A 27982-nucleotide genomic window follows, 5' to 3' on the forward strand; every position below is an offset into this window, starting at 1 on the left:
TTTTGCCCTTCACTCCAACCCCATATTATTGAAATAATAGTGGGAAAAGCTCTTTGTAAGTAAGGCTTACCTAGAATTCTTCCAGAATTGTAAGTTGCTCTCTGAAGAATAAACTGGTAAATTCTACATACAATGGATAAGATCAGATCTGTATAAAAATAACTCATTTTTAGATACAGTCAGGAAATGAGTGGCAAATGTAATTACTCAGTTGCATCAAGATAATCAGGGCATAATCTCAAGAGGTCACACTGGGATAGCCATGGCTAGAATCAGCTTTATTATGATCAATTATAATTAGCATATGAAAGCAATGAATAACAGGCTTTACTGTAAATATGTAAAAGTAAATATGTTATACATTGTAGTATAAATAAAATGGTCAGCAAGAACTTCAATGAAAAGGGGAACAAGAATAAACCAGGAGCCATTCTGAGTGGCAATCTACACACAGAAACTATAAAACTGAAGCAAAGAAAAAAACTAGGGATTATAAATCTATGTCAACTCACTAGTAGTTACTTCTAATTCTAAATCTCTAATGTTCAATTTCTGATTTCCCTTCGACTGTACACTGATGTTAAATGACAGTCTAAGACTGAACAGAGAATGTTAAGAAACCCAAATAGTCTACTGGGACAAAGCTGGAACTTAACTTCCATTGATGTGTATCATATTCCAACTGTCACATAATATGCTTCAGTTAAAGGTAATAAATATGTCTGAGAGGAATGGAAAGTAACAGGATTATTTCGCTTTTGACCAACCTCATGAAAAAAAAAAATCCAGACAAATGGAGGAACCCCATCATATAATTATATCAATATCTAACTCCTTAGCAAAATATCTAACTCCTCTAACAAAAATTTGGAAAGGATGCTCATGCTTCCTCCATGTGTCTGCAAAAGAGCTCTCCAGTATGGTCTCTACACATGGAGAAGGCACAAATGAATGAATCTGTATACTGATTCTATCATAAATGGAATAGGTGACAGCCTACTGAAAAATGCTATGAAGATTCCTTACACAAGACTTACACATGAATAAAAAGAGCAAGTTAGCTATCTCTGTAATAGTGGATACCAATTCAACTACATGTTCATGCAGAATGTTCCCATTCATAAGTAGATCTTCATCACCTTGCAAATCGACTTGTGATGTCCATTACAAGGAACATCGTTCCAGCCCCATTTTCTTGATAGATAACGAAAATGTAGCTTAACACAACCCTCATCAAGATTACTGGGTTCACCCGAGTGCCAAAATCTGAAAGGGAAAAAATGGATGAGGTTGTTTCTTCAAACAGTGCTTTGAAAAGGGCAAGGGAGGGGGCTGGGGCTGAACCGTGTGGAAGTCAAGGTCAGATATGCCCAAATCATTCCTTCTCTAATTCTCATGCAGTTTCTCCTCTACCTGAAGCTCTGGCATTTCCTCAAAAACTTACATCACCCAGTATTGTGTCATCTTATTGCATTAAACATTCTCCTAACAGATAGCCCTTCTATTTGTCCATCATTATGTCCTGTTCCCAAGGGACTGCCAGTCCATAAGCTCCCTTAAATGATGGAAAAGAAAGATTTCATCCCAGTCCCAAGTATCATTATAGTTGTTTCCTTTTTTTATATATATATTGCTTTTGGAGTCCAAAGAACTAGTTAAAACCCCTAAATCTGCTAAGATCCTTGTTATCTTAGATATGTAATTTAATTTCCCTGATTTCCATATCTAAAACATAGTAACTAGAGTCATATTCCTATATGTTTCACACAGTGATAGGAGGATCAAAGGTGGTATTGTACTAAAACGCACTGAAGTATTTAAGAGTTTTAAAAAAGACCTACGTAAATATGAGATATTGTAACTATCAGAAGTTAGCTCATTTGCTTTATGAGAAATATTAAATCAATAATCGGCCATGATCTTAATTGACATAAATTTTTGTTCTATTTAGAGATATAATGTAGTAATTAGAAGTACAGACTTCGGTGTCAAATAGAGCTGGATTTGAGGATCATTTGTTACCAATGCTAGATAATCTTTGCTGAGTTATCTAAACTCTCTAAACTCAATTTCCTCACCTCTACAGTGGGAAAAATAATACTGTGTGCTTCATAGAGTTCCTGTGATGATTAAATGAGATAATAAATAAAATTATTTAACCCAAGAGTTAAAAGAAGAGTAAGCTATTTTATTTTCATAGCTGATAGTTGTAACACTCTAAAATCCCTGCATGATCCAGGGCTCAGGATTCCTTTATCTAATTCTGTACTCACGTGACACTTTCATTGTATGGTGTTTGATCAACCCATTTCCAATCTCTTTTTCCCTTTGGGTCTGACAGCCCTATATAATAAGCAGAATATGTATCCAGGTTCTGGAAGATAAAATCCTAAAGGAAGAAAAGAGTTATAGCCTTTAGAGTATTCAGGTAGAACGGAGTTCTTTACAGCCTTAGGGAGAAGAGAAGAAAAGGAAAGGATCCAGGAAGAGCGACAGGGGGGCCCTGCCCAGAAGCTGAAGTCTTCTCCGGCTGAACAGTGCAGGATCAAAGAGATCACTTGTGAGCATGGTGCTTGGCTCAGTCTGCTCAGGCTGCTATAACAAAATACCACAGACTGGGTAGCTTATAAACAACAAGTTTCTTTCTCACAGTTCTGGAGGTTGGAAATTCCAGATCGGGGTACTAGCATGGTCAGGTGAAGGCCAGCTTTTTCTCCCTGTGTCTTCACATGGTAGAAGGGGCGAAGCAGCTGGGTGGGGTCTCTTTTATAAGAATACAAATGCCATTCATCAAGGTTCCACCCTCAGTATCTAAGCACGTCTCAAAGGCCCCACCTCCAAATACCGTCATCTTTGGGGGTTAGGATTTCACCATATGAAGTTTGGGGGAGACATAAACATTCAGAATACAGCAATGTTCAACACAAATGGAAGCAATTTCTATCCAGGATCATAATGAATTCTCATCTCAGATTCACTTCCCCCTTTCGCTAAGAGGTGGTATTCTTCAAAGTCATGCATGAAAAATTTTTTTGCAGATTCAATCATTTTCCTTTCATAACTTCTTTAACTTCATTCCTGATTGTTGACTGTGATTCTTCATGATTGAACTTTGTTTCTCTATTGCTATAATACCCCTTTCTCAGTGAAATAGTTAATAATTTATAAAATATTTACATGTTGAAATAATAAACTGATATTCAGCCTAAAACATTTTCGTTCTTCAACTCAAACCCCACATATGATACTTTAAATGCCCCAACTTATTTTGGGAGAGATTAGTTTTATGGAAACAGGAAGAAGGTGTAGTATCTGAAGGCTTAGGTAGCCTTTCTTATCAGTTTTACTAAAAGCCTTCTGCCATACCACCAATATTCCAAAACAGTGAAAAACCTCCTTAGACAAGGGGCGCCGGGGTGGCTCAGTTGGTTAAGCGTCTGCCTTCGGCTCAGGTCATGATCCCAGGGTCCTGGGATCGAGCCCCACATTGGGCTCCCTGCTCGGCGGAGAGCCTGCTTCTCCTTCTCCTTCTCCCTCTGCCTGCAGCTCTGCCTACTTGTGCTCTCTATCTCTGTCAAATAAATAAATAAAATCTTTAAAAAAAAAAAAAAACTCCTTAGACAAGAGAGGTATACAACAACTAGGCAGGACTCCTGACTCCATCATCTATTAGAAAGTACCTGTTAGGTGCGCCTGGGTGGCTCAGATGGTTAAGCGTCTGCCTTCGGCTCAGGTCATGATCTCTGGGTCCTGGGATCGAGTCCCGCATCGGGCTCTCTGCTCCTTGGGAGCCTGCTTCTCCCTCTGCCTCTCTCTCTCTCTGTCTCTCATGAATAAATAAATAAAATCTTTAAAAAAAAAAGAAAGAAAGTACCTGTTCGTCCTTAGTGTTTATCACCAGCAGGTGAGCCTTCATTTCTGAGCAGTTCCTCTCACTCTCAGTCCAATTTCTTGTTATAGTAGAAATAAAGTAGCAGTTGGAACTAAATGACTTCCAAGCCTTTGGGCAGCAGCTCCAATCTTTCTCTGTATTGACAGAAGGCCACAGATGTCCAATAAAAAAGAAAAAGTTTAAGTGTGTTGTATTACAAAATTCAGGACCCAGGAAGACCTCAAGGAAACTGGAACTTGCATCTTCACCCAGAAGTGGCAAGGAGCCCACCAATCAGGTGTCAAGGAGATCAAGTCTACCTATGTCAGGCAGTAACAAGGTAGGGTCCCATCTCCCTTGCCAGAGTGGTGTCAGAAAAAGCCAGCTAAAACAGAGGACTTAAAGAAGATCCAGACTCTTAGATATTACACAATAATATCTAGGTTTCAATGGAAAATTACCCATCATACCATGAATTACAAGTTCTCAAAATTAATTTTAAAAAAATTTTTTATTAACATATAATGTATTATTTGTTTCAGGGGTACAGGTCTGTGATTCATCAGTCTTACACAATTCATAGAGCTCACCATAGTACATATCCTCCCCAGTGTCCATCACCCAGCCACCCCATCCCTCCCACCTGCCTCCACTCCAGCAACCCTCAGTTTGTTTCCTGAGATTAAGAGTCTCTTATGGTTTGTGTCCCTCTCTGGTTTCGTCTCGTTTCATTTTTCCCTCCCTTCCTCTATGATCCTCTGTCTTGTTTCTCAAATTCCTCATATCAGTGAGATCATATGATACTTGTCTTTCTCTGACTTATTTCGCTTAGCATAATACCCCCTAGTTCCATCCACATCATTGCAAATGGCAAGATTTCATTTTTTGATGGCTGCATAATATTCCATTGTGTGTGTGTGTGTGTGTGTGTGTGTGTGTGTGTGTGTGTGTGTATCACATCTTATTTATCCATTCATCTGTTGATGGACATCTAGGCTCTTTCCATAGCTTGGCTATTGTGGGCATTGCTGCTATAAACATTGGGGTGCATGTGCCCCTTCGGATCACTGCATTTTTATCTTTGGGGTAAATACCCAGTAGTGCAATTTCTGGGTCATAGGGTAGCTCTGTTTTCAACTTCAAAATTAATTTTTAAAAAAGAAAATAAATACATGCCAATATCAAGATAAAAGAAATATTAGAATTATCTGACAAAGATTTTTTTTTTTTTTAATTTTTTTAAGATTTTATTTATTTATTTGAGAGTGACAGAGATAGTAAAAGAGCACGAGCGGGGAAGAGAGGGAGAAGCAGGCTCCCCGCTGGTCAGGGAGCCCAATGCAGGACTTGATCCCAGGACCCTGGGATCATGACCTGAGCTGAAGGCAGACACTTAGAACTGACTGAGCCACCCAGGCACCCCTCTGACAAAAATTTTAAAGAAACCATAATAAAGATGCTTCAACAGGAAAGTACAAAGATGTTTGAACCAAATGGAAAAAAAGAATACCTCAGAAAAGAAATAGAAAATTTCAGCCAACAAATTAGAGATATAAATGAGAACCAAATGGAATTTTATAATTGAAAAATATAATAAAATAAAAAGCTCAGTGGATGGGCTCATCAGCAGAATGGAGAGGACAGAAAAAACAGTGAATTGAAAGAATAATAGAAATTACTCAAACAACAGAGACAAAATAGACTAAAAAAATAAATAGACTTCCAGTTTCCAGTCTGGCATGCAAGAAGGTCGAAATTGCCATTCCATCCTAACAACAAGTAAAAAGATGAACAAACTGCAAATCAACAACTCTTCACAGGCTAAGACACTGCTCTCAAAATTATGCAGACAGACAAATACAGAGGATCACAACTTACCGAAGCAAAAATCCAGGAGCCAAAACTTCTGTGGGAACAAATCCCAGGGTAGGGAAACCTGAACTGTAATTGTTGAATTGCTGGAAGCTCAGCGTGGAAAATCTGAGAGATAAAAACTCCAGGGTAATCCAGTCAATGGCGGGGAAGGAGGGAAAAACTTGCAGAGTTTTACCTTCTGGAGCTCTACCAGGTTTATCTGAGAAAATTCCCCTTGTGCTTCTGGCAAGGGGAGGGGCACAGCTGCGATTCTGAAACATACCAAAGCATTCTGTTCTTTTTAAATGAAGTCTACCCTCAGGAAAAACTATGTAACCAGAGCCTAACCTGCTGTGGTTTTATCAGAGCCTGGTTAGGGAAAGGGAAAATACCCACTCTAGCCATCCTGTTCCACTTTAAGGGAAGTAATTAGAAGAGCTGAGAAGCACTTCAAGTTCAAAGTCTAGAGGCAAAGACTCACTAAAAGAATGAGACAAAATTATAGGACTACAGAATGCTTCCCCTTCACCACGCCATACCGCCACATTACTAAAAGTCTATTTACAGCAGTTCCTTTTACTCAGTACATCACATCCAGCTAACAAGAAAAAATTACCAAGCATACTAAAAAACAAACAACATCCCACCCCACCCCCCAGTTTGAAGAGATAAAGCAGGCATCAGAACCAGACTCAGATGTAGCAGGGATGTTGGAATTCTCAGACCAGAAATTTAAAACGATTACTATGTTAAGGGCTGTAATGAACAAAGTAGACAGCATGCAAGAAGAGATGAGCTATGTAAGCAGAGAGACAGAAATTCTAAGAACCAAAAAGAAACATGAAAGATCAAAAATGCTGTAACAGAAATGAAGAATGTCTTTAGTGAGCTCATTATTAGACTGGACACAGCTGAGTAAAAAATCTGAGCATGAGGGTATCTCAATAGAAGCCTCCAAAACTAAAAAGAGGAAAAGAACGTGGGGAGTGGGGAAGAAGGGGGGAATAAACAGAATATCCAAGAAATGTGGAGCAGCTACAAAAGGTGCAACATATGCATAATGGGAATAGCAGAAGAAGAATAAAAAGAGAACAGAACACAAGAAATACTGAAACAATAACATTTGAGAATTTCCTCCAAATTAATGACAGATACCAAACCACAGATTCAAAAAGCTCACAGAACACCAAGCAGGATAAATGCCAAAGAAAACTACATCTAGGCATATCATATTCAAACTACAGAATAGATAGTCTATTCTTCTTATAGTATGCCTGGGTCTTGGATAAACTGAAAGCTGAACGTGAACGTGGTATCACCATTGATATCTCCCTGTGGAAATTCGAGACCAGCAAGTATTATGTGACCATCATTGATGCCCCAGGACACAGAGACTTTATCAAAAACATGATTACAGGCACATCTCAGGCTGACTGTGCTGTCCTGATTGTTGCTGCTGGTGTCGGTGAATTTGAAGCCGGTATCTCCAAGAATGGGCAGACCCGTGAGCATGCCCTTCTGGCTTACACCCTGGGTGTAAAACAACTAATTGTTGGTGTTAACAAGATGGATTCCACTGAGCCACCCTACAGCCAGAAGAGATACGAGGAAATCGTTAAGGAAGTCAGCACCTACATTAAGAAAATTGGCTACAACCCCGACACAGTAGCATTTGTGCCAATTTCTGGTTGGAATGTTGACAACATGCTGGAGCCAAGTGCTAACATGCCTTGGTTCAAGGGATGGAAAGTCACCTGTAAAGATGGGAATGCCAGTGGAACCACACTGCTTGAAGCTCTGGATTGCATTCTGCCACCAACTCGTCCAACTGCCAAGCCCTTGCATCTGCCTCTCCAGGACGTCTACAAAATTGGTGGTATTGGGGGCGCCTGGGTGGCTCAGTTGGTTAAGCGACTGCCTTCGGCTCAGGTCATGATCCTGGAGTCCCGGGATCGAGTCCCGCATCGGGCTCCCTGCTCGGCAGGGAGTCTGCTTCTCCCTCTGACCCTCCTCCCTCTCATGCTCTCTGTCTCTCATTCTCTCTCTCTCAAATAAATAAATAAAATCTTTAAAAAAAAAAAAAAAAAATTGGTGGTATTGGTACTGTCCCTGTGGGCCGAGTCGAAACTGGTGTTCTTAAACCTGGCATGGTGGTCACCTTTGCTCCAGTCAATGTTACAACTGAAGTAAAGTCTGTTGAAATGCACCATGAAGCTTTGAGTGAGGCTCTTCCTGGGGACAATGTGGGCTTCAATGTGAAGAACGTATCTGTCAAAGATGTTCATCGTGGCAATGTGGCTGGTGACAGCAAAAATGACCCACCAATGGAAGCAGCTGGCTTCACAGCTCAGGTGATTATCCTGAACCATCCAGGCCAAATCAGTGCTGGATATGCACCTGTGCTGGACTGTCACACAGCTCACATTGCTTGCAAGTTTGCTGAGCTGAAGGAGAAGATAGATCGTCGTTCTGGAAAAAAGCTGGAAGATGGTCCCAAGTTCTTGAAATCTGGTGATGCTGCCATTGTTGATATGGTTCCTGGCAAGCCTATGTGTGTTGAGAGCTTCTCTGACTATCCTCCTCTGGGCCGTTTTGCTGTTCGTGACATGAGACAGACGGTTGCTGTGGGTGTCATCAAAGCAGTGGACAAGAAAGCAGCTGGAGCTGGCAAGGTCACCAAGTCTGCCCAGAAAGCTCAGAAGGCTAAATGAATATTATCCCCAATACCTGCCACCCCAGTCTTAATCAGTGGTGGAAGAACGGTCTCAGAACTGTTTGTGTCAATTGGCCATTTAAGTTTAATAGTAAAAGACTGGTTAATGATAACAATGCATCGTAAAACCTTCAGAAGGAAAGGAGAATGTTTTGTGGACCATTTGTTTTTTTTGTGTGTGTGTGTGGCAGTTTTAAGTTATTAGTTTTTAAAATCAGTACTTTTTAATGGAAACAACTTGACCAAAAATCTGTCACAGAATTTTGAGACCCATTAAAACAAAATTTAATGAGAAAAAAAAAAAAGAAAAAAAGAGTGAATGAAAGATAAAAAAGGAACAAAGAACAAGGGCAAGATGCAGAAAACAATAACAAATATGATAGATATTGATAAAAACCATATCAATAATAAAAGATAAAAAAGATAAAGATAAAGATAAAAAGGATAAAAGATAAAAAGGAACAAAGAACAAGGGCAAGATATAGAAAAAAATTACAAATATGATAGATATTGATAAAAACCATATCAATAATGACTTCGGGTGTCAGTGGTCTAAATGCACCAATTAAAACACGAAGATTGTCAGAATGGATCAAAATACCAGACTCAGCTATATGTTGTATACAAGAAATCCACATTAAAACTTCAGAAAGAGGGACACCTAGATGGCTCAGGTTACGCGTCTGCCTTCGGTTCAGGTCATGATCCCAGGGTCCTGGGATTGAGTCCCACATCAGGCCCCCTGCTCAGTAGGGAGTCTGCTTCTCCCTCTACCCCTCTGCCCCCTGCTCGTGCTTTCCCTCTCTCTCTAATAAATAAATACAATCTTTAAAAAAAGGTCCACATAATAGTTAAAATGGCAAAATGTAATAATAGAGAGAGAATATTAAAAGCAGAAAGAGAAAAGAAAACTGACATACAAGGGAAAATCCCATAAGGCTATCAGCTGGCTTTTCAGCAGAAATTTTGCTGGCCAGAAGAAAACAGCATGATATATTCAAAGTGCTAAAAAGAAAAATACCTATGACCAAAGAATACTCTACCCAAGAATACTCAATCATTCAGAATTGAAAGAGAGATAGTTTCCCAGACAAACTGAGTTAAAGTAATTCATCACCACTAAACCAGCCTTACTAGAAATGTTAAAGGGACTTTTTTAAGTGGAAAGAAAAGGCCACAATTACAAGTAAGAAAATTATGAAAGGAAAAAATTTCACTGGTAAAAGCAAACATATAGCAAAGATTTAATTAATCACCTATGGGGCACCTGGGTGGCTCAGATGGTTAAGTGTCTGCCTTCAGCTCAGGTCATGATCCCAGGGTCCTGGGATTGAGCCCCACATCGGGCTCCTGGCTCAGCAGGGAGCCTGCTTCTCCCTCTCCCTCTGCCTCTCTCCCTGCTCATGCTTTCTCTCTCTCTCTCCATCTCTGCGTCTCAAATGAATAAATAAAATCTTTAAAAAAATTTAATTAATCACCTATAAAGCCAGCATGGAGGTTAAAACAAAAAGCAGTAAAATCAATTGTATCTATGATAATCAATCAAGGGATACACAAAATTTAAAAATGCAAGATGTAACCTCATATACATAAAATGTAAAGGAGGGAGTAAAAATTTAGTACTTTCAGAATGTGTTTGAACTTAAGCAACCATCAACTTAATATAGACTGCTATACACATAGGATGCTATATATGAACCTAATAGTAACTACAAACCAAAAAACTGTAATGGATACACAAAAAACGAAGAGAAAGAAATCCAAGCATGACACTAAAGAAAGTCATCAAACTACAAGGAAAGAGCAAGAGAAGAAGAAAGGAACAGAGAACTACAAAAACAACCAGAAAACAATTAACAAAATGGCAAAAAGTACATACCTACCAATAATTACTTTAATTTGGGGTTTTGGGGTTTTTTTTAAAAAAGATTTTATTTATTCAAGAGAGAGAGTGAGAGAGAGAGCATGAGTGGGGGGGAGGGGCAGAGGGAGAGGGAGAAGCAGGCTGCCCCCTGAGTGGGGAGCCCAATGCGGGGTTTGATCCCAGGACCCCGGGATCACAACCGGAGCCAAAGGCAGATGCTTAACTGACTGAGCCACCCAGGCGCCCCAATAATTACTTTAAATGTAAAAATGGGCTAAATGCTCCAATCAAAAGACATGGAGTAACTGATTGGATTAAAAACAAGATCCATCCATAGGCTACCTGTAAGAGACTCACTTCAGACCTAAAGAAACATACAGACTGAGAGTAAAGGGATGGAAAAAGGTATTCCATGCAAATGAAAAAGAAGAAAAAGAACAGCGTAGCAAAGCTTGTACCAGACAAGACAGACTTGAAAACAAGTAGTAAGAGACAAAGAAGGGTATACTTCTATCATTACATAATGATAAAGGGACCAATCCAACAAGAGAACATAACGGTTATAAATATTTATGCACCCAACATAGGAGCACCTAAATACATAAAGCAAATATTAACAGACATAAAGGTAGAAATTGAGAGTAATACAATAATAGCAGGGGTCTTCAACACCACACTCACATCAATGGGTAGATCACCCAGATAGAAAATCAACAAGGAAATAGTAGTCTTAAATTACATTAGACCAGATTGATCTAGCAGATATATACAGAACATTCCATCCAAAAACAGCAGAACACACATTCTTTTCTAGTGCACATAAAGCATTCTCCAGGATAGATCACATGGCCAAAGAACAAGATTCAGTAAATTTCAGAAGACTGAAATCATATCAAGCACTTTTTCCAACCACAACAGTATAATACTAAAGATCAATTACAAGAAAAAACTGGGAAAAAAGAACATGTGAAAGCTAAACAACATGCTGCTAAACAATGAAGGGGCCAACCAAGAAATCAAAGAGGAAATTTAAAAATGCAAGAAGACAAATGAAAATGAAAACATAACAGTCCAAGATCTTTGGGATGGAGCAAAAGCAGTTCTAAGAGGGAAATATATAATGATACGGGACTATCTCAAGAAACAAGAAAAATCTAAAGTAAACAACCTAAGCTTAGACCTAAAGGAACTACAAAAAGAAGAACAAATAAAACCCAAAGCTAACAGAAGGAAGGAAACAGAGACTAAAAAAAATAGAAAAGATCAATAAAACCAAGAGCTGGTTCTTTGAAAAGATAAAATTGATAAACCTTTAGCCAGACTTATTAAGAAAAAGAGAGAGGACTCAAATAAAATCAGAAATAAAGGAGAAGAAATAACTGCCACAACAGAAATACAAAGAATTATAAGTGAATGTTATGAGAAACTGAAGACCAACGAACTGGACAATCCAGAAGAAATAGATAGGTTCCTAGAAACATACAATCTTCCAAAACTGAACCAGGAAGAAATTGAAAATTTGAACAGACCAATTATTAATAACAGAATTGAACTGGTAACCAAAAACCTCCCAAGAAAAAAAAGCCCAGGACCAGATGGCTTTACAGGTGAACTCCACCAAACATTTTTTTTTTTAATAAAGATTTTATTTATTTATTTGACAGAGAGAGACACAGAGAGAGAAGGAACCCAAGCAGGGGGAGTGGGAGAGAGAGAAGCAGGCGGAACCCGCAGAGCAGGGAGCCCGATGTGGGGCTCAATCCCAGGACTCTGGGATCATGACCTGAGCTGAAGGCAGATGCTTAACAACTGAGCCACCCAGGCGCCCAACATTTATTTTTTTTTTAAAGATTTTTATTTATTTGTCAGAGAGAGAGAGAGAGCACAAGCAGGGGGAGTGGCAGGCAGAGGGAGAAGCAGACTCTCCCACTGAGCAGGGAGCCCAACACAGGACTCGATCCCAGGACCCTTAAGGCAGACACTTAACCAACTGAGCTACCCAGGCGCCCCTGAGCTGAAGGCAGACACTTAACTGACTGAGCCACCCAGGCGCCCCTCCACCAAACAGTTAAAGAAAAATTAATATCTATTCTTCCAAACCACTCCAAAAAACAGAAGAGGAAGGAAAACTTCCAAATTTGCCCTACAAGGCCCTGATACCAAAACCAGACAAAGACACTAAAAACAAAACGAAACAAAACAAGAACAAAAACAAAAACAAAAACCACTATAGGCCAATATCTCTGATGAACATAGATGCAAAATTCCTCAACAGAATATTAGCAAACTGATTTCAACAAATTAAAGGGATCATTTACCACAGTCAAGTGGGACTTATTCCAGGAAAGCAAGGGTGATACATGATGTTAATAAAGAGGAAGGGTAAAAGCCATACGATCATCTTAACAGATACAGAAAAGGTATTTGACAAAATACAACATCTGTTCATGACAAAACTCTCATCAAAGTGGGTTTACAGGGAATGTACCTCAACATAATGAAGGCCAAATATGACAAACCTACAGCTAACAACATTAATCAATGATGAAAAACTGAAAACTTTTCCTATAAGACCAGGAACAAGATGAGGATGTCCACTCTCACCACTTTTATTCAACATAGTACTGGAAGTTCTAGCTGCAGCAATCAGACAGAAAAAAGAAATGAAAAGCATCCAGGTTAGTAAGGAAGAAGTAAAACTGTCACTATTTGTGGTTGACACGATACTACATACAAAAAATCCTAAGGACCACCAAAAAACTATTAGAACCAATAAATAAATTCATTAAAGTTGTAGGATACAAAATCAATATATTATATTATATATATATCTGTTGCATTTCCACACACTAATAACAACATATTAGAAAGAAAATTTAAGAAAACAATTCCATTTACATTTGCACCAAAAAGAGTAAATTACCTAGGAATAAATTTAACTAAAGAGGTAGAAGACCTATACTCTGAAAACCATAAGACACTGATGAAAGAAAATGAAGAGGACACAAATGCAAAGATATACTATGCACATGACTCGGAAGAATTAATATTGTTAAAATGTCCATACTACCCAAAGCAATCTACAGATTCAACGTAATCCCCATCAAAATAACAACAGCATTTTCCACAAAACTAGAACAAATAATCCTAAAATTGTATGGAACCACAAAAGACCTGGAATAACCAAAACAATCTTGAGAAAGAAGAACAAAGCTGGGGGCACCTGAGTGGCTCAGTTGGTTAAGCATCCACCTTCGGCTCAGGTCATGATCCTAGGATCCAGGGATCGAGTCCCGCATTGGGCTCCCTGCTCATTGGGGAGCCTGTTTCTCCCTCTCTCTGCTGCTCCCTCTGCCACTTCCCCCTCTTGTGTTCTCTCACTCTCACTCAAATAAATAAATAAAATCTTTAAAAAAACAACAACAACAACAACAACAAAGCTGGAGGTATCACAATTTCACATTTCCAGATACACTACAACACTATCATAATAAGAACAGTATGGTACTGGCACAAAAATAGACCCATAGGTCAAGGGAACAGAACAGAAAGCGCAGAAATAAACCCACAGTTATATGGTCAATTAATCTACGACAAAGGAGGCAAAAATATACAGAGGAAAAAATACAATCTTTTCAATAAATGGTGTGAGGAATACTGGACAGCAACATGCAAAAGAATAAAACTAGACTGCTTTCTTACACCATACATGAAAATAAATGGATAGGGACACCTGGGTGGCTCAGTCGGTTAAGCCTCTGCCTTCGGCTCAGGCCATGATCCCAGGGTCCTGGGATCGAGTCCCACATCGGCCTCCTTGCTCAGCAAGGAGCCTGCTTCTCCCTCTGCCTGCCTCTGTCTCTCTCTCTCTCTGATAAATAAATAAAATCTTAAAAAATATATTTAAAAAAAAAGAAAATAAATGGATAAAGACCTAAATGTGAGAACTAAAACCATAAAACTCCTAAAAGAAAAAATAGGGATGGTAATCTCTTGGCAACATATTTATGGATATATCTCCTCTGGCAACAGAAACAAAAGCAAAAATGAAATACTGGGACTATACCGAAATAAAAAAGCTTTTCACAGCAAAGGAAACCATAAACAAAACAAAAAGGCAACCTAGTGAATGGGAAAGAATATTTGCAAATGATATATCCAATAAGGGGTTGACATCCAAAATATATAAAGAACTTATACAACTCAACACCCAAAGAAACAAATAATCCTACTAGAAATGGGCAGAGGACCTGAACAGACATTTTTCCAAAGACATACAATGACCAACAGACACATGAAAAGATGTTCAACATCATTAATCATCAGGGAAATGCAAATCAAAACTATAGTCAGATATTACTCACACCAGCCAGATAGGATCACATCAAAAAGACAAGAAATAACAAGTGTTGGCTAGGAGGTGGGAAAAAAGGGAACCCTCATGCACTGTTAGGAATGTCAATTGGTATAACCACTATGGAAAACAGTATGGAGGTTCCTCAAAAAATTAAAAATAAAAATATCATATGATCCAGTAATTCCACTACTGAGTACTGACACTCCCCAAAAACCAAAAACATTAAACCGAAAAGATAAATGCACCTCTATGTTTATTGCATCATTGTTTATAGTAGCCAAGATATAGAAGCAACCTTAGTGTCCCATTGATAGATGAATGGATAAAAAAGATGTGGTATTTATATACAGTGGAACATTATTCAGTCATGAGAAAGAGGGAAATCCTACTGTTTGTGACAACATGGATGGACTATAATTGCAGAGTATTATGCTAAGTGAAATAAGTCAGATAGAGAAAGACAAATACCATATAATTTCACTTTGTGGAATATAAAAAACAAAAGAAATGAACAAACCAAAAAACAAAAAACAAACAGACTCTCAAATACAGAGAACAAGCTGATGGTTGCCAGATGGGAAGTTGTGGGGAATGGGTGAAATAGATGAAGGGCATTAAGAAGTACAAACTTCCACTCATATTCTTTTTTTTTGGAGAGGGGGAGGGGCAGAGGAAGGGGGAGACAATCTTAAGCAGGCTCCACACCCACAATGAGCCCAACACTGGGCTCGATCTCACAACCCTGAAATCACGATCTGAGTGGAAATCAAAAGTTGGACACTTAACCAACTGAGCCACCCAGGTGTCCCCAAACTTCCACTTATAAAATAAATAAGTCATAAGTTATGGAGATGAAAAGTACAGCATAGGGAACATAGTCAATAATATTAATAACACTGTATGGTGATAGATAGTGATTATACTTACCAAGGTAAACATTAATTAACATATAGAATTGTCAAATCAATATATTGTACCCCTGAAACTAATATAACATTGTATGTTAATTATACGTCAATAAAAAAAATTAAATGATAAAATTAAATAATCTAGAGTAAAAAGACTACCAACTGTAATTCCAATGATAAGACATCTGGAAAAGGCAAAACTATATAGGCAGTCAAAATTTCAGTGGTTACCAAGAGTCTGGAAAGGAGAGTAGAGCACAGGAGATTTTTATGTAAAAATACATAACATTATGCATTTGTCAAAATCCACATAACTTTACATAGTTATTGCATGCAAATTTTATTTAATTTTATTTATTTTATTTATTTATTCATGAGAGACAGAGAGAGAGGCAGAGGCAGAGGGAGAAGCAGGCTCCCCACGGACTAGGGAGCCCGATACAGGACTCAATCCCAGGACCCTGGGATCATGACCTGAGCCGAAGGCAGACGCTTAACCAACTGAGCCACCCAGGCGCCATGCATGCAAATTTTAAAAATTCATTTAGGAGGTCCAGGGGTCCATGAAAGAATGAAGACTGTGACAAGAGAATCTAACTATATTACAAGTGTTGGAAACAACCACACTAGGGGTGGGTAGGATGACCGCAATAACTTTGGAAATGGAATGGATTAAAGACAAAAGAAACTGCACATATTCTATTCTATTTGATAAAGATATTAGATATTTAGATTAAATATTAGATAAAGATATTATCTTTATTAGATAAAGATTATCTCTATTAGATAAAGGTTCTATTCTATTTGATAAAGATAAAGACTCTATTCTAGTTGATAAAGTTGGTTCCCATGGTGGTTTGAGTTTACAACTCTGATACTGCTATATGTGTTAACTGGAATCGAATAATTATGTAAATGTACTGAACAGATGATGGGAACCAGATTTCTCTCTGTTGGAGTGGTCATTAAAGATAACAAGGGGGAGTAGGCTAGAATGATGCAATGTAATCAATGAAAGTTTTAGACATCAGTAAAAACTGATGTGTACCTTATTACAGATATACATAGTTACAGTACAAATATTTATCAATATATGTACATGCACAGGTTAGTACACACATATATATTTCCTTGTTCTGTGAACTGAGGGGGCCTAAAAGAAATAACACCTCATTAGCAATGAGCATACCTAGTATCCAAATATTGGTTTCTTTTTTAATTTTTTTATTGTTATGTTAATCACCATACATTACACCATTAGTTTTTGATGTGTTCCATGATTCATTGTTTGTGCATAACACCCAGTGCTCCATGCAGAACGTGCCCTCTTTAATACCCATCACCAGGCTAACCCATTCTCCCACCCCCCTCCCCTCTAGAACCCTCAGTTTGTTTTTCAGAGTCCATCGTCTCTCATGGTTCGTCTCCCCCTCCGATTTCCCCCCCTTCATTCTTCCCCTCCTGCTATCTTCTTCTTTTTTTTTTTTTCTTAACATATAATGTATTATTTGTTTCAGAGGTACAGATCTGTGATTCAACAGTCTTGCACAATTCACAGCGCTCACCATAGCACATACCCTCCCCAGTGTCTATCACCCAGCCATCCCATCCCTCCCACCCCAACCCCCACTCCAGCAACCCTCAGTTTGTTTCCTGAGATTAAGAATTCCTCACAAATATTGGTTTCTAATACCATTCTTCAGTAACAGGAGCCATGGCTCCACAGAAAAATAGCTGATTCTAAGACTGAGACAGGAAATATACAACATAAGCCCAGAGAATATTACAGTCCCAGAAAGTAAGGAAGTGCTCAAAAACAAAGCATAACATCACATTGATGGGGCAAGTCTAAGGGCCACAGGAACGAATTGAAAGAACTCCCAGTGGCAAAGGCAGAACAATTTGAGCAACAAAATAAATATAGTATTGGACTGCAACCCAAAGTATAAGATAAATATCCATGAATACATGCTGATATAGATAGATGATTGAATAAATTAATAAACAGGATAGAAGAAACAAATACCACATACACAAGAATTTCCAATAAATTACATAGAAACTTGTTTTGAACTGAATTGTGTTCCCCAAAAATTCATGTCACTCAATGTGACTACAGTGGTAGACTTTAAGGAAGTAATAAAGGTTAAATGAGGTTATTAAAAAAGTAGGGCCTTAATCCAATAGGACTTGGGTTCTTTATTTTTTTTTTAAGATTTTATTTATTTATTTGACGGAGACAGAGAGAGAGCACAAGCACTGAGCAGCAGGCGGAGTGAGAGGGAGAAGCAGATCCCCATTGAGCAGGGAGCCCGATGCGGGGCTCGATCCCAGGACCCTGAGATCATGACTGAGCTGAAGGCAGATGCTTAACTGACTGAGCCACCCAGGTGCCCCAGGACTTGTGTTCTTATAAGAAGAGGAAGAGACACCAGAAAGCTCTCCCTCCCCATTCACACAGAGAATTGCCTATGTGAGGACACAACAAGAAGGTGGCTGTCTACAAGCCAAGAAGAAAGGCCTCACCAGAAACCAACTCTTATGTCACCTGGGACTTTTGGCCTCCATTACTGTGAGAAAATAAATTTGTTGTTTAGGCCGCCCAGTCTGTGATATTTTGTTACGGCAGCCAAGCAGGCTAATATGGATTTTGGCACCAAAGTGGAGTGTAACAAATACCTAAAAATGTGAAAGTGGCTTCGGAACTGGATGATGGGTAGAGGCTAGAAGAGTTTTGAGGTGCCTGCTAGTAAAAGCCTAGGTTGCCTTGAAAGAGCTGCTGGTAGAAATATGGATGTTAAAGGTAATCCTGGTGAGGACTCAGAAAGAAAAGAGAGCTGTAGAGAAAGCTCCTATCATCTCAAAGAATACACATATCCTATAATAAAAAGAATGTTGGTAGAAATATGAACATTAAAGGTGCTTCTGGTAAGGTCTCAGATGGAAATGAGAAGTATGTTATTGGAAACTGGAGGAAAGGCAATTCTTGTTATAAAATAGCAAAGAATTTGGTGCGTTGTGTTTAATGTTTTGTGAAAGATAGAACTTATAAACTTGAATATTTAGCAGAGGAGATTTCTAAGCAAAGTGTTAAAGCTGTGGTCTGATTTCTCTTTACTGCTTATAGTAAAATGCAAGAGGAAAGAGATAAATTGAAGAAGGTGTTAAACAAAAAGGAACCAGAATTTGAAGATTTGGAAAATTCTCAGCCTATCCATAATACAAAAACTGAGAAAGTGTGTTTGGAGAGAACACCAAGGATGTGGCTGGACAATCATTCCATAAAGAGATTACCCATGGATTTAAACAGCCAGCTCCACAATGAAGACTATTTCATTTTACAGATAAAGATATGCATATAAGAATTTTAGGTCTTATGTATTTCTACACTTAAAGCTTAAAATGACCATGAGACTCAACTTCTTAGTATGATCCACCTGTGAATCTTATTGGAAATATTGACTTGGTATCCTTATATAGTATAGTCAACCACTGAATTATAGGCATATTAGTTTTTACCTTCCATGGTCAAATTTTCTTTCATACAGTCCAATTCTGTGTGAGTGAGTTCTTTTGTAGTCTTTTTTTCAAGAAGCTGAGAATGTTTTTTTTTTAAAGATTTTATTTATTTATTTGAGAGAGAGAGAATGAGAGAGAGAGCATGAGAGGGGGGAGGGTCAGAGGGAGAAGCAGACTCCCTGCCGAGCAGGGAGCCCGATGTGGGACTCGATCCAGGGACTCCACAGGATCATGACCTGAGCCGAAGGCAGTCGCTTAACCAACTGAGCCACCCAGGCGCCCTAAGAAGCTGAGAATATTTTTGAAAAAAAAAACTGAAAAAAAAAAAAAAAAGGCCATTCATTTTCCTGGTAGTGTTATGACTTTGCCTTCTATTGTTACTTTCTTAGATTCTATTTTATAGCAACAAAATCTACAAATGCCCAATTGTTTGAGAAGGATCCCGACTACAGAAAAGATGTCTCATCACCCCACATTCAATGTAATCCTAATTCTACTGATTTTGAAACCATAGATTTCCCCAGGAACAGCTGAAAGATCAGTAGTTGAAAGAGGACATGATAGTTCCATTAGAATGACTGCAAAGGGATTTATCCATATTTTCCTTCAATACTAAATGCAAAGGCTAAGCCTGGGAGGTGGAAGAATGGAGGAAAAACAAACACTTCTATCTGAGGATGTACACAGCATAGGTCTTTGTGGGGGAAATGAGCTAATTCTGAGGAGTTCTGGGTTACCTACAGAGTAAGAATTTTTTTTTTTTTTTAAGATTTTATTTATTTATTCATGAGAGACAGAGAGAGAGAGAGAGAGGGAGGGAGGCAAAGGGAGAAGCAGGCTCCCAAGGAGCAGGGAGCCCGATGCGGGACTCGATCCCAGGACCCTAGGATCATGACCTGAGCCGAAGCAGACGCTTAACCATCTGAGCCACCCAGGCACCCGAATTTTTTTTTTAATCCAACATTAATCAGGAGGAATAGGCATTATTTTCTTCATCTTCTTTCCTTTACTCTATCTACTCCTAAATGGCTCTTATTCCTCACCACACCAATATACTCACAACTTAAAAATAACTTACCTCTCCCTCTAGAAAGTGAATTTTCTTTCTTTCCTCCTTATCTGCCATTTGCTCCTTGACCCACCACATACTGGCTTCACTACTTCTTATGCCTTTTAAAAATTCGACAAATTCTTAAAGCCAAAGATACGAGGAAATCCACTTATTTGCTAAATTGGCTTTTAGATCTTACAGTCTTGGGCAGGACATTTCTCTCCCGGAACATTTCTTCCCATCTCTTTTTGTTCACCAGCTCATCTCAAAATACGTCTCTGTACACTCAAAAACCCCCGGCCTTATAAACACTAATAGGCAAATATAGCTTTGTCCTCATTTACCACAACTATCTAGGGTAGAAATGGTGCCTAACAGATGTCTCTCTAAACACAAACACATGTACACACATGTACTCTTCAATTTCTCTAAAGAGTGGAGTCCATTATTTTTATAAACTAAATTCAAATAAATAACAAAATTCCTAACAGATTCCCATTAATTGTGTCCCTCCCCACCAACCCCAAAGAAGACCTCTTTTCCAGATTTCTGGATATACCCATCATTAAATGTATCTAATGGATGTCATCTCTTTATGTAAGACAGACATTCCTCATAGATTCAGATGGGTACTTACTGATAAAAGCGATAAAAAATGAGATTGCCAATAGCAGTAGAAGTACCAGCAATGAGGCAAAAAGTAGCTTGGGAAAACTGGGGTTACTTTTGTGTGGGCTGGTCTTCTCTTTGGGAGCTGAAGGAGAAATCAAATGAGGTTCATCAGTAATAAATTCTGGCTCTTACTTCCCTTCTCCTTCTCCCTTGGATGACATAGTATTGCCAACGATATGACATTTGAAATAATATGAAAATAGGAAAAAAAGATAATAATGTTCATTGTAGAAACTTCAGAAAATATATAAAAGCACAGTATCCATTGAAATACTGTTGCTAATGTTTTGGTATATATCCTCTCAGTAATTTCTCAAAGTGTATATACATACATACATACACACATACACATGTTCCCACAGGATTGACATACCATATATACTGGTTTCTGACCTACTACATTCTTATATACTATACCATGAACATTTTTCATACAAGCATATTTTCTTCTTTAACACTCTCTATTATGGTGGCATATTATTTCATTAGATATGTAAATAATCTTCCAGATTGTTCCCAACTTTAACTACTTTAAATAATGCCATAGCACATAAATCTTTATTATAGTCATTCCCTCATCACATTCTTAAAATACAGTCAGAACTTTTTAGTCACTATTTAATGGTTAAGTCACTATTTCATTATTTTCTCAATGGGTAGTATCAAAAAGACAAGAAATAACAGTGTCGGTGAGGATATGGAGAAAAGGGAACCCTCACGCAGTTAGCGGGAATGTAAACTGGTGCAGCCACTGTGGAAACCAATGGAGGTTCCTCAAAAAATTAAAAATAGAAATATCATATGATCTATTAACTTCACTACTGGATATTTACCCAAAGAAAACAAAGACACTAAATCAAAAAGATAAATGCACTCCTATGTTCACTGCAGCATTATTTACAGTAGCTAAGATAGGAAAGCAACCTAAGTGTCCACCCATCCACGAACGGATAAAGAAAATGTGATATTTATATACAATAGAATATTATTCCACCATAAAAAAAGAAGGAACTCTTGTCATTTGTGATAACACAGATGAGCCTTGAGGACATTATGCTAAGTGAAATAAGTCAGAGAAATCAAATACCGTATTATCTCACTGATCTGTGGAATCCGAAAAACAAAACAAAGCAAAACTCACAGATACAGAGAACAACAGATCAGTGATGGACAGAGGTGGGGTGGGGGGGTGGGTTATGAGTGAAGGGGATTAAGAGGTACAAACTTCCAGTTATAAAATAAAGAAGTTGTGGTTGTAATGTATAGCATGTTTACTATAGTTAATGCTATAGATTATTACAGTATTATCAATTATTAAGTATTATTACATACTTGAAAGCTGCTAAGAGATTAACTCTTAAAAGGTCTCATCACTAGAAAAAAAAATTGGGTAACTGTTTATGGCGATGAATGTTAACTAGACTTACTTTAGTGATCATTTCACAAATATATACAAAAATCAGGGGTGCCTGGGTGGCTCAGTCATTAAGCGTCTGCCTTCGGCTCAGGTCATGATCCCAGAGTCCTGGGATCGAGCCCCGCATTGGGCTCCCTGCTCAGCCGGAAGCCTGCTTCTCCCTCTTCTACTCCCCCTGCTTGTGTTCCCTCTCTCACTGTCTCTCTCTCTCTCTGTCCAATAAATATTTTTTTAAAAATCAAATCATTACACTGTACACCTGAAACTAAGACAGTAGTCCCCTCCATTACCCACAGTTTCGCTTTACATGATTTCAGTTACCTGTGGTCAACTGTGGTCTGGAGGCAGATGATCCTAACACTAGGTAGGTCACAATGCCTATGTCACTCACCTCACATCATCTCATCACATAAGAATTTTATCATCTCACATTATCACAAGAAAAAGAAAGGTGAATACAGTTCAATATTTTGAGAGAGACACCATATTCATATAACTTTTATAGTATATGGTTATAATTGTTCTGTTTTATTACTAGTTATTGCTGTTAATCTCTTACTGTGCCTAATTTAAACTTTTATCATAGGTATATATGCATAGGGAAAAAACACAGTATATAGGGTTTAGTACTATCCACTGTTCAGGCATTCACTGGGGATCTTGGACCATATTTCCCACAGATAAGGGGGATACTATATAATGTTATTTGTCAATCATACCTCCATAAAGAAATAAAAAGAATTGTTTTCTCAAAGTTATGAAGTATTGACAAGTGGGGTATGCAATAGATTTTCTGAATGCAGGGCAATTTCCCTTGTAATGTTAGAGACTCTCTTTGTAACTTTCTCTTCTTTCATATGCAATGGTCTTTGGTTCCACTTTAGTCCGGTACTAACAAATACACCCACAACATTCTCTACTCAAATTCTTCCCCTCTAACTGAGCCTGCTAATTCATCAATAGCCCCTGCATTTGGGTTGATGGTTTCAAGACCTGTACCCAATCTCTTGACTGTATCTCACTCAGCGTCAGAAAGTACAGAACAACTTCTCAGCATAATTAGCACTCTCCTGAGCTCAGGACTGTAGAGGATTTGTCACACCTCAATTTTGTTAGAGTATAACTGTACACCCCCTTAATGCTTATCTTCAGGCAACTCAATCTTCTGAGAATCCAATGTGTCCCAACTGCGGCCAGAGAAGCAGCAACTAACATTACCTATGCTTCATTTATAGCATTCTCTCTTCATCCTTCATCTCATCATAAACTCTGACCACCAGAAAATGCTTCTTACCTGCAGGAGGCCATGATTTGGTGCTTGAGGACTTGGATTCATTTTTGAAACTCAGTTCAGCATAAGTGGTCTCTGAAGTCATATTGAGAAATCTGTTCTGTTCAAAAAATCCTTTTAACCTCTTCCTTAAAACATCTTAAAATGAAACCCAAACATGGTGGCAACTTGTCATGCTTCCTATCAAGAACAGGAGCCCCTGATAGGCAAATAACCCTAAGAGGAATCTCATGAAAATTAAAAACCTCAGAGAGAAGCCCAATCCCCAGGACCAACACAGTGAGAATCACAGCATTTAAACATATGTCAGCAAGTGTAATAAAAGTAGGAACTTAGGAACTCAAAGGGTAGATTAAAAAAAAAAAAAAAACAGGAAGTAAACAAATGGAAACTAAGCAATTGAGAAATCTTTTCTGAGACTTGTATTATCTGAACTCACCAGCAAGAATGAAATTCAAATATTTGTGTACATCTATATGCAAACATAATTATTTCTGGACCAACCTGGGCATATACGCATTCATGCTGTATTCTCTTCATCATTTGTAGCTGATCAGGCACCTTTTGGGTACCACATTCTGAGAGGATCACTGACAAAAAACTCACATGTTAGCCCCTCCACTTTCAGTCAGTATCTTCTAAAGTAGTAGGGAAGTCAAAGCTTATCACATGTCTTCTGAAGCTGCTCCCCAGTGCTGTTTTTCCCTGTTCTTAACTAACTCCCGCATGGATCTCCATTCATTTTGCTAGTCACTTCCAGCACTCCTGAAAGCAGCTCTCTCTGCTGGATGTTAATGGAGTAGGCCAGCCTTTACACCACCCATCTCTATCCCTTTAATCCCCACAACACCGCAACAAGACGATATAGGTCAATGTGACTATTTTTTAACAAGTTAGGATAATTTAATGGAATCACAAATTAGGAGATAACTCAGTCACAAATATGACTTTTTCTAAAGGACAAGAGGAAAGCACTCGAAAAATTGAATCGTTCATATAGAATCTTCCCAGACATGCTCTTAGCTCACACCCTAGATTCAGCTCTCTCCAAATGATCCTCCTTCTTTTAATCTCCCCCACCAAACTCCTCCATCACCTGCATAACACACACACTAACCTCATTTATTTCTATATCAAGGTACGTTGAAAACCATGCATTCACACTAATAACCTCTAATTCCAATCCAACACTAAAGAGTTCATTCTAGTTTTCTCCCTTCCACATTTCTAACTCCCTTCTGTTACAGTAAGAAACTTGCTTCCATTGTCTTTGACTACTTTTTTTTATTTGAGTAATCCCCTGAATTTAGTCAATTTTCTGTCTTTGTCATTCCCTGACAAAGATGCTCTTCTCTCCCTGATTGGGCTCTGACTTCCCAACCCAGGCCACCATTATTGTTGGAGCCCTTATCCTGCTTGGGTGTTCTTGCAGAGCTAGCCAACCCCCATGGACATCATCTTGCTCAGGTGTGACACCCTATGCTAGGCCACCTTCCATAGGAAATCCCCCCTTACTCTGCCTAGACTCTGACTGCTGATGCTGGCTCCCTAACCCTCACTTGGAATCCATCCTTATCCCACTTACGTTCTAAAACCCTACACAAGATCCCTCTGGATGCGTGGAAGCTCTCCTTACCCTTCCTGGGCTCGGAGTCCCCACCCTGGGCTACCCTCCCACATGGACAACTTCCTTACCCTGTCCAGCCTCTAAAACCCACACCAGGTCTACCCTCTGCATGTACACTTTCTTCACTCTGTTTGGACCATGAAACCCCATGCCAGGTCTCCCACCTCCCAGGAAGGATCATCCTGCTTAAGCTCCCTGCACCTGGCTACCCCACCACATAGACGTCCTCTTCACCTTTCCAACACTGGCACCCCAGACCAGGCTGCTTCTGATACCCTCCCTATACCAGGCTATTACCATGTGTGGACACTCTCCTCACTACAGAGTGTGGTTCCCCGTGCCGGAAATACTCTCCCACTCCGGCAGAGATGTTCTCTAGACTCTTTTGGACTCCCACACCACTCTCAAGCCAACCTCCTGAATATCACCCTTCTCACCCTGCCTGAGTTCTGACATCCTGCACCAGGCCACTGTTGCTCCCCCATCCCACCCTACATCAGACACCTACCTTGTTCTGCTCTACCTAAGATTTCATTTAGGACTGAACTGTTTGGTAAGGAAAGGGAAAAGGGTATGAAAAAAAGGTAAGATGGGGAAGGGCTGATTCTTGCAAATTTTCTAGCAAATAACTACTAGACCTAACAAGTACTTGCACACTTGCATGTGTGCACGCATACACCCTCCTCCCAAGAATAACCATTGATTATCAGAGACTTAACAATCTAAGTTTGTAAAGAAAAGACAAAGTATGTTCCTAAAGGTATCTCTCTTTCCCTGGAGTAAATTACATTATAACTGGGCGCCTGGGTGGCTCAGTTGGTTAAGCAACTGCCTTCGGCTCAGGTCATGATCCTGGAGTCCCAGGATTGAGTCCCGCATCGGGCTCCCTGCTCTGCAGGGAGTCTGCTCCTCCCTCTGACCCTCCCCCCTCTCATGTGCTCTCTCTCTCATTCTCTCTCTCTCAAATAAATAAATAAAATCTTAAAAAAAAAAAATTACATTATAACTGGATTACACTATATCACAAACAACCCCAAAATCTGAGTGGCTTACAACGACAAACAATTGTATCTCACTCACACTGCATGTGAGCTTATGGTCTGCATAAGGTTCATTGTAACTCTGCTTGGCTCTTCTCTTAGTATTTTCTCATTCTGGAACCTAGGTTCCTAGAGCAGCTCCTGATAAGCTGAAACATGCAGAAACATTCCAATTCTCTATTCAGATAAGATATACATGATATCCACTATGATCCCATTGGCCAATGGAAGTCGCCTGGACTGGATATGAATAGGGCAGGGAAATACATTCTACCTACAGGGAGACATGTCAAGGGCAGCAGAATATCACAGACTGTGTGGCTTAAACAACAATCTATTTTTCAGTTCTAGCAGCTGGTAAATCTAAGATCAAGATGCCAGCACATTTACTATCTGGTGAGAAACCCCCTTCCTAATTCATAGATGGCTGTCTTCTCACTACGTCCTCACTTGGCAGAAGTGGTGGGGGAAATCCCTGGGGTCTCTTGTATAAGGACACTGATCCCATTCATGGGAGTTCTACCCTCGTGACCTGTCACCCGCAAAAGGCCCCACCTCCTAATACCATCACATCAGGAATTAGGATTTCAACATATGAATTTTCAGGAGACCCATTCAGTCTGTAGCACTGTTTAAATAATTTAGCCAAGGGATCTCTAGAGCAGTGATCTCTAAAATGGGGCACAATACCCCAGGGCACAGAAATAAAATACTAGAACATCTATTAATAAGTATTTAAAATGTTAAGTAAAATAAGCTTTATTACTATCATACGGGCTCAGTGTTGGTTGCATGTCATGTGTGGTACAGGGTCTATCACGAGGAAAGAGTGGAGGTTCCACAACTCTTAAGTTGATGGTGTACCTTCACTTGTTCATTCACTCTCCGTATGTTCCATCATATTATAGTTTAAATATCTGTGCAATTAATAATTTGGCTGGCCTTTGTACCCAGTTCCTGGGAGGCAGCCTCTAAATCCTTAGAATTTCCTGAGTAATATGAATGTCTTTGTTATTCACAGTGGGCCCTGACAGTTTATGCTAATGAAGTCACTCTTAGTGAGCCCCTAGTTTGTGCTAACAAGATGATTCAAGATAGGGACTGACCAAGCCAGAAAGACCAACCATGGGATTAGAGGGCTGGGGCTTTGAGCCATGAGAAATCAGCCCAGACCAGGGAGGGATGGAGACTGAGTTCAGCCTTGTGGCAAATGACTCAATCAAGCATGCCTATGTAACAAACTCCAATAAAAACTCTGAGCACTGAAGCTCAGGCGAGCTCCTCTGGCTGGTAATACTATGTGTATTGTCATACATTAATGTGCATCCACAGGGACAATGAAAGCTTCATCTTTGGGACCCTCTCAGATCTCGCCCTATGCATCTCTCCCTATGGATAGTTCTGATTTTTATATCCTTTTGCTATAATGAAAGTATGGCTGGCACTTTCCTGAATCCAGTGAGTTGTTCTAGCAAATTATCAAACCTGAGGGAGTCATGGGAACCCCCAAATTTGTACAAAGTTGATCAGAAGTAAGGGAAGCCCTGAAATTCCCCAAACTTGTGGCTAGTATCTGAAATGAGGGCAGTCTTGTGGAGGACTATGACCTTAATCTATGAAATCTGGCCTAACTCCAGGCAGTTGGTATCATAAATCATTACAATACCTCAAAATGACTAGTTTCATAAGATAGTAAATATTTGTGATTTTTTTTAACAAGATGGGAAGTGACCATTTTGTTCACTTTGGCAAATTACTTAAAAGAATTGGGAAACTTAATTATTGCTATGCTTAAAAA

At 39.1% G+C, this 27982-nt stretch overlaps 1 protein-coding gene and 2 pseudogenes across 3 annotated transcripts; 2 read left to right on the top strand and 1 right to left on the bottom strand.

Moving 5' to 3' along the window:
• Positions 1–5: 5 nt before the first annotated feature.
• Positions 6–27842, bottom strand: CLEC4A (C-type lectin domain family 4 member A). Of its 3 annotated transcripts, XM_078075559.1 has the most exons (7): positions 23521–27842; positions 20771–20891; positions 19384–19400; positions 19087–19170; positions 3875–4026; positions 2274–2389; positions 251–1266 (listed from the first exon to the last, which is right to left on the bottom strand). In XM_078075559.1, exons 1-7 carry the CDS (start codon positions 23600–23602, stop codon positions 1119–1121), a joined length of 720 nt encoding a protein of 239 aa, XP_077931685.1. In that variant the 5' UTR covers positions 23603–27842; the 3' UTR covers positions 251–1118. The 3 variants fall into 3 exon arrangements, with proteins under 3 accessions (XP_077931684.1, XP_077931685.1, XP_035972388.1); XM_078075558.1 differs by lacking the exons at positions 19087–19170; positions 19384–19400; positions 20771–20891 and adding an exon at positions 6–148 and having other exon boundaries at positions 1140–1266; positions 23521–27840; XM_036116495.2 differs by lacking the exons at positions 19087–19170; positions 19384–19400; positions 20771–20891 and having other exon boundaries at positions 23521–27836.
• On the top strand, positions 6433–7612 carry LOC144382033 (putative elongation factor 1-alpha-like 3 pseudogene; annotated as a pseudogene).
• Positions 7813–8586, top strand: LOC144382341 (elongation factor 1-alpha 1 pseudogene; annotated as a pseudogene).
• Positions 27843–27982: the final 140 nt, after the last annotated feature.

This window comes from Halichoerus grypus, chromosome 6, assembly GCF_964656455.1.
Source record: "Halichoerus grypus chromosome 6, mHalGry1.hap1.1, whole genome shotgun sequence".
In the NCBI taxonomy this organism is placed as follows: domain Eukaryota; kingdom Metazoa; phylum Chordata; class Mammalia; order Carnivora; family Phocidae; genus Halichoerus; species Halichoerus grypus.

What these genes read in the sequence shown, in the direction of transcription:
- CLEC4A (XM_078075559.1), bottom strand. Translation starts at nt 23,602, where the DNA reads ATGACTTCAGAGACCACTTATGCTGAACTGAGTTTCAAAAATGAATCC. An exon ending in AGAAAATTTGACCATGGAAG is followed by an intron (nt 4,027 to 19,086) that starts GTAAAAACTAAT and finishes CTGTCAATACAG; the next exon opens with AGAAAGATTGGAGCTGCTGC. An exon ending in CCATACAATGAAAGTGTCAC is followed by an intron (nt 1,267 to 2,273) that starts GTGAGTACAGAA and finishes TTTCCCTTTCAG; the next exon opens with ATTTTGGCACTCGGGTGAAC.